This window comes from Porites lutea, chromosome 8 (genome assembly GCF_958299795.1).
Source record: "Porites lutea chromosome 8, jaPorLute2.1, whole genome shotgun sequence".
Taxonomy (NCBI): Eukaryota; Metazoa; Cnidaria; class Anthozoa; order Scleractinia; family Poritidae; genus Porites; species Porites lutea.
The window spans coordinates 4,644,347-4,658,414 of NC_133208.1; the positions used below are offsets into that span (position 1 = coordinate 4,644,347).

Here is a 14,068-nt window from a genome sequence, read left to right on the forward strand (position 1 = left end):
TTGATGTTTTTCCATGACTTATTCAGGAAACTCGAAATCTAGCTTAACTTTTGTCCCAAAGTAAGGAGAAACTATGCTCAGTTCGAGGATTCTGTTGTTAAGAGTGCGATTTTTAATAACATGGAAAGTTTGTCTAAAAGGTAGGTTTTTCTAGAAGGTAGTCTTGCTATTTTTATTATCCGAAATGGAAAGAGGTGTTGATTGGGAGGGGTGGGGGGGGGGGGGGGGGGGGGGCACGTGATTCAGTTCTAAACTGCTAAGTATTAAAAGACCGGCAGCTAAAACAGAAAGCATTTTCTGCTTCATTGCAGCAAATTGAATGAAAAAACCCCCAAAGAATGTTGTTTTAATGTCCGTTGTAGCTATGCGTGACCTCTAGCAACTCTTTCTATTCGCATGCTTCAATGTAACATTGACATTGCTGTCTTCGGTCAAATCTTGGTTTCCCCCTTTTTTACGTTTTACTTGAATCATGTCAGGTTAAACCCTTGTTAACATCCATACGATACACAGAAAAATGTGAGCAAGGAAAAGAAAATTTCTAATGACCTAGAAAACCTAGAAATAGCAGACGAATTCACACAAACTGGCCTAACCAAGTACTGTGTTTAAATACAGATTGAGCCTGTCCTAATTCATTGACTAGCTAAAACAAATATCGTACCAAAATTCACGCGGTAGCAGAGGTGCGCATTTAAGCGGCTCGTATAAATTCCAAAAAACAAGGAAACTGTGAATCGAAAGACTTCGTGGCTCTTGTGCTCTGAAAAGCACAGCCTCTACTTCTTGTGCGTTTCATTCTTGAGCATCTTACACCTGAACCATCGGTAGCTGGTCGTCCTGTGCTGACATTCTGCCATCATCACTAACTGGCCCTGCATTATTTATCGGGACAACCTTGTTTGAAGAAACCACTGATGCCTGCATTCGTGAAATGCAAAATAAGAGTAAGATTCAATAGCTAGGCAACAATTAATTAAGTTATTTCAAATGAATTATTGTTACTACTTGTTACTCTGTCTAGTGGTTATATTCTATAGAGCGTTTTCTTTCACTTGTCTAGCACCTATGCAAATTTATTGGAACAAAAGAAAGCGTTTACGTAAGAAAAGAGTTCAACTCCTACATGACTGGTTTGGGACACCAACGAAAACTGGGAAAACTATTCCAAGTCAAACGCCCATGTTGTCGAAAAATGACCAGAAGCCGATCATTGCTTTGTTTTCGCTTATGAAAGAGTCGTTTGATATCTTTACCTCAGACTTTTAAGTTTAGAAAAGTTAACTTAGCTGGCTCGTTCCCAGACGTCTTTCTATCGATGTTAATTTGCGCGCAAAGGAAGGCGGGAAGAAGAAAACGGGAGAGACTCTTTCCCCCTCTTTTTTCTCGCCCCTTCCCTTGGTCCCCTGCGCTTCGTCACCAGTCACTCGCGTTTCGCGCTCGCCTTTGTTCGCAACAAAAGTGCGAAAATCGAAGCGCTCCCTCAGCTTAGTTAGAATTTCAACTCGGCTTTGATAAAGAAAAAATTAGAACTCGCAATGCTAGCCATGACATCACCCCCCTACCTGTTCTGACTGAGTGTCGCCACCACAGGCCAGGCAACTATAAATGCCTGCAACGACTCCTGTGATAACCTGAACTATGGCGAAGAGACAAGTAGCTGAAGATATGATCAGGTAATAACGGTTACTCCAATAAACATCCCAAGAAGCAGCGCCGGTGTTGGCGTAGTAGCTAACGCTTGCTAAACCCAGCAAACTGGAGGTGACGGAAAAAAACATAAAGAGAGCAACCTGGAAGCAAATACAAACGAGTAAGATAGCACATGGGTATCCTAGCGGAGCTCTGAGCCGGAAACATTTCTCCACATAAAAAGTCAATAATTTTACAATATAAACTGGGCAGTTTATCGCGCGCTTATTGGCGGAGAGCGATATGCGATATTCTGTGAGGGTATAGACCATAGAAATTGCGTAGTGGTTATGGAAAACCGGAGGTGGTGGAAAAGATCATGAAGAGAACAGCTTCAAATTATAAATGCAACAAAGTAGCCCTTCGGTACCATAGCGGAATGCTGAAGCGGGAACAACTTCTAACGTGAACAAGGAGGATAATAGTTCACCAACATGTTTACAGAAAATGAACGATTTTTTGCGCGCTGATTGGTTGAGAGCTATGGTCTATAAAGGTCTAGACCATAGAAATTGCCTGATGATAGCGCAATTACTGACAGACAAGCACCACAAATAATTATTTCACACCGCTGTCGACACGATTGCCTGATGCGCATTAGCAAAGGGCGGTCAGAAAATCACAGGCAGTCTCAAAGTTACCATGGTGAGACAAACGACAAACTAAGCGGTAATAAAAAAGGTCAAAGTTTACTATCTGGCCCCTTGCGATGGATTCCGGAATCCGTAGTCCGAGGAATCCGGAATCTGGGAAATTTTTGCTTGTGGAATCCGGAATCTTTGACTTAAGAATTCGGAATACAGCTCAAGGAATCCGGAATCACACTTAAGATTGGAATCCAGAATCTGGAATCCACGGTGTGGACTCTACAATCCAAGACTATCTCTTGGATTCCCTCATATGGGGTGAACTATCACTACATCTTCTACAACGTTGACTTGGGAAGTGGATAATGAAGATCTTTCCAAAGTATCTTATTTAATGCTATTTTTGGGTTGTTAAGTTTCTCTGTTCTACTTCATACTTACAAAGAATTTAATCCTGAAACTGGCGATGACACCCAGAATTCCTGTGAAGCTCATCTGCAAAAAAATCAGCAACAACAGACAACTTAAGGATATCAATGTCGCAACAGCTTGCCCGAGAAAAAAATATTTCAATCTCTGAATAATCCATTGTTTCTTCTATCCGATTGTCTCTTAGCGATGATGAAGTCAAAGTCTCTTATTTAAGAGAATTACATCCATATTGATCACAAAGATCCACAAACCAAAATAACGAAGAAAACTCTCCAAAACTTATTTGTTCAACACACTAGCTGAATTGACAGCATTTACACTACAAAAATGTCATGATAAAGCTTGAACAAGGGAAGCCGAAACCGTCAACCACACACTTTACGTTCGTCATGGATTGATAAATGTCATAATAAAGGCAACAATCAATTCACCCCACATTTCGTCATTGCGCAACTAAATGCATGTGACGTCACGTTACCATGGTAGACACATTTCTGGATCTCAATAATCTTTCTGGACCGAGACGGTCATTTGAATTGTCAAACGATGGAAGATAAGTAGATTGTTTTTTTTTTCTTGAGTGCAATCATGCACAGAAAAGTCATAAAAGCATGTAAGTCTTTTCGTTATTTCTGCGATCCGTATTTGCAGGACCACAGTTTGTTGAGACTTTTGCCATAAGCCACAGGAACCTGGCGACAGCAATTGTAAATCATTCGCAATCTGTACAGAACAAGTTGTGCAACATTGAAGTTGGATCTACTTTTCTTTCGATTTTAAACGAAATGGTCAACTCCCCTGAATTGCGACTTTTTGTAAACAATTTTAATCATGGACTTGTCTGCTGTACTTCCGCATATCATGTTAAATTTTTCGCGATTGTGCAGCACTTATTCGTTTTCAAAAGAAGGAGATCGTACTACCACTAGTTAAAGTCTACCACCCAAAACCCAACTCGATTTTTTGACGATTTTTATTGTTAAAACACGTTTCGCAAAAATATTATTCTAAAAGGGCAAAAGGGTACTCTAATTTACGAGACACTTTTTCATGCGATATCCAAACGCCGAAAATGGGCCAAAAGCCAAGTTTTATTATTTTTAGGTCCAACTTGGAGGTCTCTGGATCTCTTAATCATAAAAATTATAGAAAATACTTAATTACCATCCCATCTAGAAGTTTTAAGCTTAAGTTGGATAGTTGTGTGGTTATTACTAGGAAATGAAAACGCTTGGTTGGGGAAAAATAACCTTAAAGTAAATAGACAAAGTCACATTTTGGCGACAAACAGATTTGTTACGTTTGTAAAGCTGCAAACAACAGAGATGACTCAAAAGCCGTTGCAGGGGCAAAAAAGTTTTAAAATTCATTGTAATATCCTCCAATTTTGTCGATTTGTTCCCTTCTTAATTTGTTCTCGCTGTATTATGTTTCGTTAAATCAGGCGGCCAGTTCTTGGCAAAATTTTGTGACATAGAAAGAACATTCTTCTCTTGAGTGCGGGTTGGCCTTGCTTTTTATTCACGAATTTATTGATGAGTTTGTAAAGAGGGGATCTTGCAGTGTCTGCACGTAGATACAGTACTATAATACTGGTCAATATTACTTACCCAAATTCCGACCCAGATACCAGTGTAGAAAGAGTCCAACCACAAAAATTTCAGCTGAAGAATAACTTGCAAAACGCCACAGACGGTCATGAGTGTTCCAAAAATAATATGCGCCAGTGACACGCATATTACTTTTCGGGAGCTTATCGGCATGACCGAAATACGGCAGTGAAACGGCACAAAGCTACTTTGTGATGGACCCTTCGATGAATGAAACTTCTTCGGCCACGAAACCACAGAAAATTGAATTTGCGTGTCTACTGCGGCGATAATTGTCACTGCGTTGCTGACATTTTGTTTTTAACCCTCATGTTTGACCTGTGGTATTGATTTCGCGCATCTTCTTTTTAATCCCTTAACCTCTTAAATTCTCAATGTCACCCAACTTACATCAAGGCAAATTTCCATATTTCATCTTGAAAAGGTAAAAAGATAAATGGTACCATATGAAAGGTCTGCAAGAGAGGTTTCATACGAATGGTTATGCATAGCATAGGATTTAATCGACTTACGCGACTCAAAATTTTTTCACAAAACATTTCATGTTTTCAAAATACTCAAAATCATGACTCTGGGATCGTGCTCCTGCCAAGGGCTTTATACTCAGTGCTCGGGACTGGGCCGGAACAGATCTTGTTTCTTGTCGCTGTTGTTGTTGTTGTTGTTGTTGCTGCTGTTGTTGTTTTTTTTTTAGAAAATGAAGAGGAAACTGAAGCAAATTTTGTTTTACGCTTAAGGCGCTTTTTATTGGTTGAACAATGATATTGCAGGAAGTTTTTTTTATGATCACCACCAAGCATCAAGGGTCACTTTAGACTGCAAAACAGTCCGTATTTTCGCGTATTTAAGCAGTACGCGCGAACAGTTAACCAAAGGTCTGGAGCGAGGCTGTCTGGTCTGGCCTCACAGCCCCGTAGGGCGTGTGAGGCGAGAAAGCACGATCAGACGTGAAATTTCCTTTGCGAGGTGCTCTGGAGGACGTAATGCATCAGTCAATTCCAGCTGAGCCCAACCCCCCCCCCCCCCCCCCCCCTCCCCCCAGGCTGACTCCCGGGCATTAACATTTTTTTTTTTGCCTTCGATGGTAAATTCCCGGGGGTGGGGACTCTTGAGCTGTCAAATCCCCCGGGTGGGGACGAAAAAAGAGGGCAAATGCCCCGTCCTCCGTCAACACTGCAACATTTTTATTGATTGCACGGTCGAATAGTGCCGTTTTAAACATTTTAATGTGCGATATTTTGTTTCAAGTAACGTCTTCCTTTGTAATAGCGCTAGGATTCTAATTAAGACTTCACGCCGCGACGACATGCACCAGTTTATGGTTTTAGTATTGATATAAAATTATTGACATTAAAATTAATAGAGCGCTGTAAAGTTATATATAGGTTGTGAACAGTTTTATAAATATCAAATAATATTCAACAGAAATTGATTCACTAACCAAAAAACGTTGATTCACGTCGATAGCTCCTGAGTTTCGCTATGTAATTCTGGTTTGATTAAGCAATGAAGAAATGCATGCATAAAATCGAGAACATGCCTTTACAACCCCCCGTTCTTGACAGACGAGCCAATCTGCTTTTTTCCAGTAATATCCTCTGTGTAGTTATATTCTGATAGGAAACCGCGTGAGTGTCAAAAGCTCGGGAATAGCCCCGGAGGTTGCAAATGCCTAGCCCCCGGGCAGCGCAAAATTTGCAAGTGCCCCACCCCCGGGACTGAAAGGGCACGTAAATGCCTAAGGGTGGTCCCCAAGAATTCAACTCTGGGGTAATTCGCCTACATTTGACATTTTAAGTGAGTTCTCTGCCGTCGCCGTGGTCGATGAAGCTCCTTAATTTCAGCATTTCGATCACCGCCTTATTACGTCTCTTTTATACCCCCCCCCCCCTCTCCCCAACGCTGTGTGTGTTCTTAAAGAACAAACATTGTCTTAAATACTCTCAAGATTTATTTGGAAGCTATTTCTCGCAATTTTCTTACTAGAAAAAATCTTTCATTTTCATGGGTAATTTCTAAATCAGTATTTCTTTTTCTTCAGATTTAGTGAGAGCAATGCACGCGCGCGGGAGCGTGGCCATTTGCGTGTCTCGCGTTTTGCTCGACGGACTACAGAAAAAAAGAGAGACTGCTCGTAGTCTATAATCTTTATTACCTGTATTACATAGCCTGCGTCACACTGATTGAGTACGAGTATAGTTGGTGTAACTTTATAGTGGATAGTGGGTGTAACTATTTCGTGCAATGTTTTTTCTTTTTTTTTTTTTCCAAAAATGCTGGTCTACATTTGATTGCCTTTTTTAGACCAAAACACATGCCAGTCATAATCGGCTTGGTGTCTTTCAGTCAAATTTCACATTCCAAGGTAATCTTTATGTCGGAGTATGTCTCCGCGCTTGTCGTATATGATTGGATGTTTTAGCTCAGTTTGCATTTATTTTTGCTACCTGCATCCTCTGCCAAGGTCTCCAAGTGTAGAATAGATTTGTCCTGAATAATGTACTCACTCAGAAAGCGGCTTTCTTCGAGTTGTTCGCCGTCAAGCAAGAGACGTTGTCGGTTAGGTAGTATGCCTTCTTTGGCATAAATTTTGTCTTTCATCTCCCGGATTGTACTGCAACATCTCAGATCCAAAGTAATCCGTCTACCATTCGGCATATCCACGAAAACTTTGCTTATGACAACCAAGTGCAGTGTTGCCTTGTTCTGGATGTTGTAGTCGGCCAAGAGGCGGCCACCTTCCAATTCCTTGCCTGCAAAAACGAGATGTTGTTGATCTGATGGAAATCTTTCCTTGTCTTGAATTTTCGTCTTTACTTTCCCAATACTGTCACTTGGTTCAGTTTCTAAAGTTATTGTTTTTCCAGTTGGCGTTTTTACGAAAATTTGCATATTGACATCAAGAAGTCTAAGAACCAAGTGCAGTGTTGATTCCTTTTGGATGCTGTAATCACCTAAAGTGTATTGATCTTCTAACTCCTTGCCGGCAAAAATAAGACGTTGTCGACGTGGTGGAATTCCTTCCTTGTGGTGAATTTTCTTCTTCAGATCCAAAATAGAATCACCTGGTTCACCTCTTAAAGTTATAGTTTTTCCAGTCAACGTTTCTACGAAAATTTGCATTCCATCACGTCTAAGAACCAAGTGCAGTGTTGATTCCTTTTGGATGTTGTAATCAGTTAAAGTGTGTTTATCTTTTAACTGTTTGAGGGCAAAAACGAGTCGTTGTCGATGTGGTGGAATTCGTTCCTTGCCTTGAATTTTCTCCTTCAAATCCAAAATAGAATCACTTGGTTTAACTTCTAAAGTTATTGTCTTATTTGTTTCTCCAGTCAGTGTTTTTACGAAAATTTGCATGACATCACCATCACCACTAAGAACTAAGTGCAGTGTTGATTCCTTTTGGATGTTGTAATCAGTTAAAGTGTGTTTATCTTCTAACTGCTTGCCAGCAAAAATGAGACGTTGTTGACCTGGTGGAATTCCTTCCTTGTCGTGAATTTTCTTCTTCAGATCCAAAATAGAATCACTTGGCTCAACTTCTACAGTTATTATTTTTCCAGTCAGCGTCTTTACGAAAATTGGCATGATCCAAGAACGGAGTTTGAGAACCAAGTGCGGCGGTGTTGATTCCTGTTGCATGTTGTAGTCACTTAAAGTGTATTGATCTTCTAACTGCTTGCCGGCAAAAAAGAGACGTTGTTGATCTTGTGGAATTCCTTCCTTATCTTGAATTTTCACCTTTACATCCAAAGTAGTATCACTCGGTTCAACTTTTAAAGTTATTGTTTTTCCGGTCAGCGTTTTTACGAAAATTTGCATGCCAGAAACACTTCCATGAACCAAGTGCAGTGTTGATTTTGTGGGGATGTTGTAGTCGCTCAAAGCTCGGCCATCTTCCAGTTTCCCGCCATTGAATACAAGAGTTTGTTCCTGTGAGGGAATTCCCAACTTGCCTTCAATTTTAGCTTTGATCATCTGGACATTAATACCTGGTTTAACTTCTAAAGTTAGTGTTTTTCCAGCCAAAGGTTTCACAAAGATAAGCTTACTGCCAGGAAGACGCACGCGCGATCGGTTTGAGCTCCCAAGAACATCACGGGTTCTTTGAGAGCTAACTTTCTGCTCCAAGGACACTCCAATTTTGTTGTCTACGCCTGTGTATATAACCTCTTTGTCTTCGTTTCCAAGTAGCTGCTTACCTCCAGTTTTTGCTGCCCAAGCTGGCTCCTGATAGGCCATTGTAGGCTTTGGTAACCTTTCATTTGATTCTGACAATTTAATTTCGTTTTGTTTTTGTGACTGCTTGATTTGATGCCTCGGAGACTCTCCGAGATCTGAGTTTCCCTCTGGTTTCATGTATTCTGGAAGAAAAGAAGATAAATATGACTTCTCTGAACTTTCTCAATGTGATCGAGTGTTCCTTTACGATGAAGAAAAATGTCCGCAATAGGGGTTTTTCATATTTTAGAGATGGTTTTCAGGAAAGGTTTGTCCTTATCATTAAACGTTTGCACGTATAGGGGAGGGGAGGGGAGTCACGAGTGGAGTATATTCCACCCATTATGAGGTTATACTCGGATTTTCTCAAAATATAATCAACCCAGATCTAATTCTGTGCACAATTTGACCAGTCACTTCGTTCACACGGGACTGTTCAATATGAACTTTGAATAGCTAGGCGTCTAAATTTTCGTACGGTTTAGTAAGGTGACTCCGTAACACATCAAAACGCACGAATGAGAGCGATTTTCGAATGACCTTGAAAAATGGTTACGGTAACTGTTCGTTATTTGTTTTATCACCCAATGGATGATTTTCCCACCAAAGATAACCCTAATATGGAGAAGGCATTGTTCGATTGGCCAATCGTGTTGCAGTATGACGTCAAAGCGAAGTATCGATTGATTTCTAGTATGTTATCGGGCATGAATTTTCTTCACCCGAGCGTTTGCTTAACCAAGCAAAAGCCAAGCGCGTTTGTGTCCATTTGATAAACCAATCAAATCGCTCTATTTCCTTTCTTTTGTTTTTCTGTTTTGTTCGCGCGTTTTCATTTCAAGGTCATGGGAAAATCGCTCTATCAACCGGTCAAAAATTTTTCAGTTAGTAAACGTGGCCTGAGACTTGACAGTATACCAAGGGTCGTCATTTGTTAAGTTGTGTTACGTAGAAAGTATTCACCTTACCCTCAGATAAGTGACTTTTGGCAGCTAAGGAACTGTTTCTGTCCGTCGAGTGGTTCTTTTCCCCAGGTGGATCGTTTATGTCTTTTGCTTCCTGATGAACTACTGCCTCTAATATATCACGAGACATAGCTTTCATTTCCTTCTTTATAACTTGGGTTTCTTCACGAAGTACTGACTCGATAATATTTCTCAGATCTTTAGACTCCTTCTGAACTGCAGTCTGCAAGCATTCTCAGTTTCAGTCATGAAAAATTGTGCAGAATATGAATGCAGTTTTTTAAGAGCCCATGAACTAACAATTCACAGTAAATCCTTACAACAAGCGATACTTATATTTAGTATTTACCAAATCAGTGAAAAGCAATTTTCGCGCGTTTTGATTGGCTCCTGTAACTCGGAATATCCTTGGCTATTCACTGTTTTGCGACCTGTGGCCCGTTTCTCGAAAGTCCCGCTGGATAACTTTTCGGGCCCTAAAAGCTGTTTTATGTTAAGTTTTGCTGTGTTTGCATTCAAGATCAAAGTTTCAATAATTTTGAAAACGATACAATGAAACTATCAGTTAGCGAACAAAATTGACCAGTTTGCTGAGCTTGGAACTGTGCTAATTTTCAATAGGTTTTGATTTTCGAATTTGCCCTCGGACCCGAAAAGTTACCGGGCCTTTCGAGAAACTGGTCCCTGAGCCAAGGTGGCGTCTCGTTTCCAGAAATTTTCGGAAGACGAAATTTGAGCGATAAACGAATCAGTCGTACAAACAAATACCAAAAACGGGACAAACTTTGGCTTGTCAGTGTTTACTGGTAGGTAGAAAATTATGTTCATGCTCAATTGCAACAAAATCGTAAAAATGCACTCGACAAAATCTCCCTGAAATCTATGTAAATTGTAAAGAAACTTTCTACTTAGTGACGTTTTTAATTTACAAAAAGGTACTTTTTTCTCATTTGTGTCCAACTGATTTGGTAAATACTAAAACAACTATCCCCCTCCGGGTCGGTGAACAGCGCTAGATATACATGTATACCGAGACGCGGGTATCTATCCACCACTATTCACCTTCCCCTCGGGGGAAAGTTGTATAATGTTTTTGACATTTTGGTGTGGGTTGTTGGGCCGGGAGTGGTGGGGGCTGAGGGTTAAAGTCGTGGGTCAAAAGCGTGTCTGGAAAATATGTTTGATTGGCAATATCTATCACTAGTATACAGTGGAAACCCGTTAATACGGTCACCAATGGGCCAAAAAAATTTGGCCGTATTAACAGGTGACCGTATTAACGGAGGTTTTTTTTTTTTACAAGAAAATGTATGGTCGTTTTCCCGGGCGGCCAAAAAACAAGGCTGTAATAACGCGGAGTCCCACTGAACCCTAGAACAGGATGAAAGTTCGCCGAATGGAAATCTTTTCGACACTCTTAGGTCTCAACGTAAAATTAAGATATTGTAACATATCAGCGTGATCAAAAAAAGTTTAAGTAAGGAAATTGGTGAATTGGTGACGAATTTACTTTGTATGGTGAAATAAATGAATGAATAAATAAGTGAGAAAGAAACGCTAAATCTCACCTCCAAATGATTAATCCGTTCACTGACTTCCACTATCGACTTCTTGACATCCATGTCACTTTTATACCATGCCTTTAGTTCTTGTAGATTTCTTTCATCTTCAACTGTAAGAGGATCTGTCAAATATTTGGCAATGGCTCCTTGCCAAGCAGTTTTCCGAGCGGGACTAATCTGTCCAGCAATCCTCACAAGAGCTTCACTGATTTCCTGCCAAAGTGTTGGAAACTCATCATCTGTAATTTCCATACCCTGGTTCACGTGACCATAGACTGAGTTTCGGTAATATTTTATTCTTGCTATATCAGCTGTTAATCTGTGATCTGTACTGGCCGGTAGTGCATCCCATCCTGTGACCGGAGGGGCAAGGTTACATATTGTCCTCAACAAACGGAAGAGCAAAGTGACATCAAAATCGGCCGACTTGCCATACACCCCTGGGGAGGGACAGAGACAGTGCCACTGGGGCCTGGTGAGTTTTGCACTTTTAAGCTGGTTCTTTGTTACGGGATTGCTAAGAATCTTAGGAAGATGACTTGGTGGATGTATGGAGTCAAAAATCTCCCTCAGTAGGCTTGTTCCTCCACTTATTAAAAGTCTTGTAATCCGTTGGAAATTTGTCTTTTCACTCGTCGAACAAAGTATTTCATCTGGGTCAGGGGCGGCTGCCATTGTTTATCTCATACTGGTGGATCGCGTTCTGTTACCTGATGGACATGCGTCCTCACTAGGAGATACGAAAACAAAGATAACTGAAATATTTGCTGAAATTATTACCTGGATCATTTTAAAATGACAGTCAAATTAGGGTGACTCGCGGTATTTCCTCGCGTGGGTAGCCCATCCCAAGAGCGCAGCCCACTTTAGCCAGAAATATTGAAAATGAACATCTCAAAGCATTTTACTCGCCCCATTTTTCGCGCGGTCTTTGACTCTCGTTTCTTGTTACTCGCACGGAAACACTTGTTACGCAAGTTAATTTTGACTATTTGCAGCGTGTTTGTGATAACTTCAAGCTGTAAGTCTCAAAACTGAGCATTATTCTGTCTATTATCACTCCTCCTTGTATATCCTGAGACTGACGTGACAAGTTTGTTTCCAAAACAAGGGCTTTGTCTGAAATTCAATCGCCTTTCGTAAACCAATCCAAAGGTCACTATAGCCTTTCGGCTTCCATATAAGAGTGACGGGGATGCTCTTCATTGTGCTTGGAAGGACGAATTGCAGATTTTAGCCGCCATTACCATGTTCTATGGTTGTATGCCCGGCTGCCGGGGAGGGTCAGTAGACTAAATCAGACTAAATGCCCTGGTTGGCGAATGACAAATGACACGCGATACGATGGAGGACGAACCCGTTGTTCGCGTTTAACGTCTACTTTGTTAAAAGGTTATTTTCTTGGAAAGCGCGTTTGTTCGCTAACCCTAAATTTCAAGATCAAGTCCCCGACAACTTTAACCATCAAGTTGATGATACTCGAGTCTGCTATCCAACTGACAACAGCATTGAAACGCTATTTGATTTCAAAAATCTGTTAATACAGTAGGGTGAAATACAAATATGCGTGAAAAATAAGGACAATAAAAATATCAATAATGTAGCTTAATTGAATTAAACTGAATTGGCGACCACTATCAGGTAAGAACAAATTGTAACAGATATTTCAACAGTGAAAACAACTTCTTACCTTCTCTATCATGTCTGCCTCAACGAAGAAAACCGAAAGCGGAAATACTTCCGTGTGCGAACCGCGAAAGTTTCTACAGAAAAGTCCACACTGAGCCAAAACGAGGCTAAGTTGTACAGGAAAATGAGCTTGCGATCCTCTCAGAAGTGAAAGAGCTTAGAACGTAAACCATAAAAGGCAGTCTGTGACTGCATGAGGCTACTGCTTTAGTCTGGGCGAATAAAAAAGAAAACTAGAAAACAAAAATTCCTTTGCTAGGGCTCTAACCCCGTACCGCACACTCGTCAGGTACACGATCGGCAAACCACGGACCCATCACAAATATTTTTATACCACGATTTTCTTGCAATACCTCGCGGGGCCTAAAAGAATTAAAAGACAAACAAAAAGCCATGGTAGAAGAGAGCACCCCGTACCGCACGGTTGTCATGTGCGATCAAAGAACTGTGGGGCAGAAGCACGTCGTGTGTTTTTATACAACGATTTTTCCTCTTATTTTAAAGCTTCTGGTCCAAATCGCTTTCATTTTCTCTGCAAAATACTTCTTCGAAATGTATCACCAAAAGTATTTTTAACCGCTTTTTAAAGCGGCCACAATTTCAACCGGACCAATACAGTGGGTGTCCTGTGCAAGTTTACGGACTTACGGACTTACGGACTTACGGACATACTCACACCACCATGACATAGTGGCTACGCCTTCCCTGGTTTCATGCTTGCCGGATCTGACATTCTACATAATTTGGACCCCTCTATAAAGTGAATAGTGTCGAGGTTCAAAGAATAAAAATCTATGGGCAAAGGTTGTCCCGTAGGGTTTATACGGAAGATGAAGACTCCGGGTTATGGGTAGCCTGCGTAGCTGGCGGGATTAGCGTGGGGGAGTGCTGTTTTAGCGGCAGAGCTGCGAGAAGAGTGCGTACTGCCACTCGCTTCGCGTGGCGGTTCCGCCGCCAAAAAAGTACCCCGGGCACAAGAATCCCGCCAGCTACGCAGGCTAGGTTATGGGCTTCTGGTAGTGTGCTATTTGTGTCACCAGTAAATCGAAACTAAAGAGGGGGTAAATAATCGGCTCGCTATTTTATGCCCGTCTTCGTCTTATCATTTCCATTTAAAAGTGTTTATACACGTCAAAGGCTCTCAGAGTCCCTATTTTATATTACTTCTCTTTGGTAAAGGAAGGTCTAAACGTTTATCTTTCTAAAGTTGAGTGATCACCTTGACCGCCTACGACCACGTGCAACCATCTTCTCCCGTAAGCGATCTCATTAGACTACTTTGAAGCTGCCTTTCCAAACAACCTTAAACA

At 41.0% G+C, this 14,068-nt stretch overlaps 3 protein-coding genes across 3 annotated transcripts; all 3 read right to left on the reverse strand.

The window, feature by feature from the left end:
* Positions 1–518: 518 nt before the first annotated feature.
* On the reverse strand, positions 519–4,638 carry LOC140945737 (uncharacterized). Its single transcript, XM_073394784.1, has 4 exons — positions 4,322–4,638; positions 2,721–2,774; positions 1,566–1,793; positions 519–921 (listed from the first exon to the last, which is right to left on the reverse strand). Exons 1-4 carry the CDS (start codon positions 4,472–4,474, stop codon positions 811–813), a joined length of 546 nt encoding a protein of 181 aa, XP_073250885.1. The 5' UTR covers positions 4,475–4,638; the 3' UTR covers positions 519–810.
* Positions 4,639–6,357: 1,719 nt separating this feature from the next.
* LOC140945694 (uncharacterized) lies at positions 6,358–9,711 on the reverse strand. The gene is made up of 2 exons (XM_073394727.1): positions 9,511–9,711; positions 6,358–8,685 (listed from the first exon to the last, which is right to left on the reverse strand). The coding sequence occupies exons 1-2, from the start codon at positions 9,644–9,646 to the stop codon at positions 6,740–6,742; spliced, it is 2,082 nt and encodes a 693-aa protein (XP_073250828.1). The 5' UTR covers positions 9,647–9,711; the 3' UTR covers positions 6,358–6,739.
* Positions 9,712–9,787: 76 nt separating this feature from the next.
* On the reverse strand, positions 9,788–12,876 carry LOC140945117 (E3 ubiquitin-protein ligase DZIP3-like). Its single transcript, XM_073394179.1, has 3 exons — positions 12,760–12,876; positions 11,076–11,799; positions 9,788–9,802 (listed from the first exon to the last, which is right to left on the reverse strand). Exons 2-3 carry the CDS (start codon positions 11,742–11,744, stop codon positions 9,788–9,790), a joined length of 684 nt encoding a protein of 227 aa, XP_073250280.1. The 5' UTR covers positions 11,745–11,799; positions 12,760–12,876.
* Positions 12,877–14,068: the final 1,192 nt, after the last annotated feature.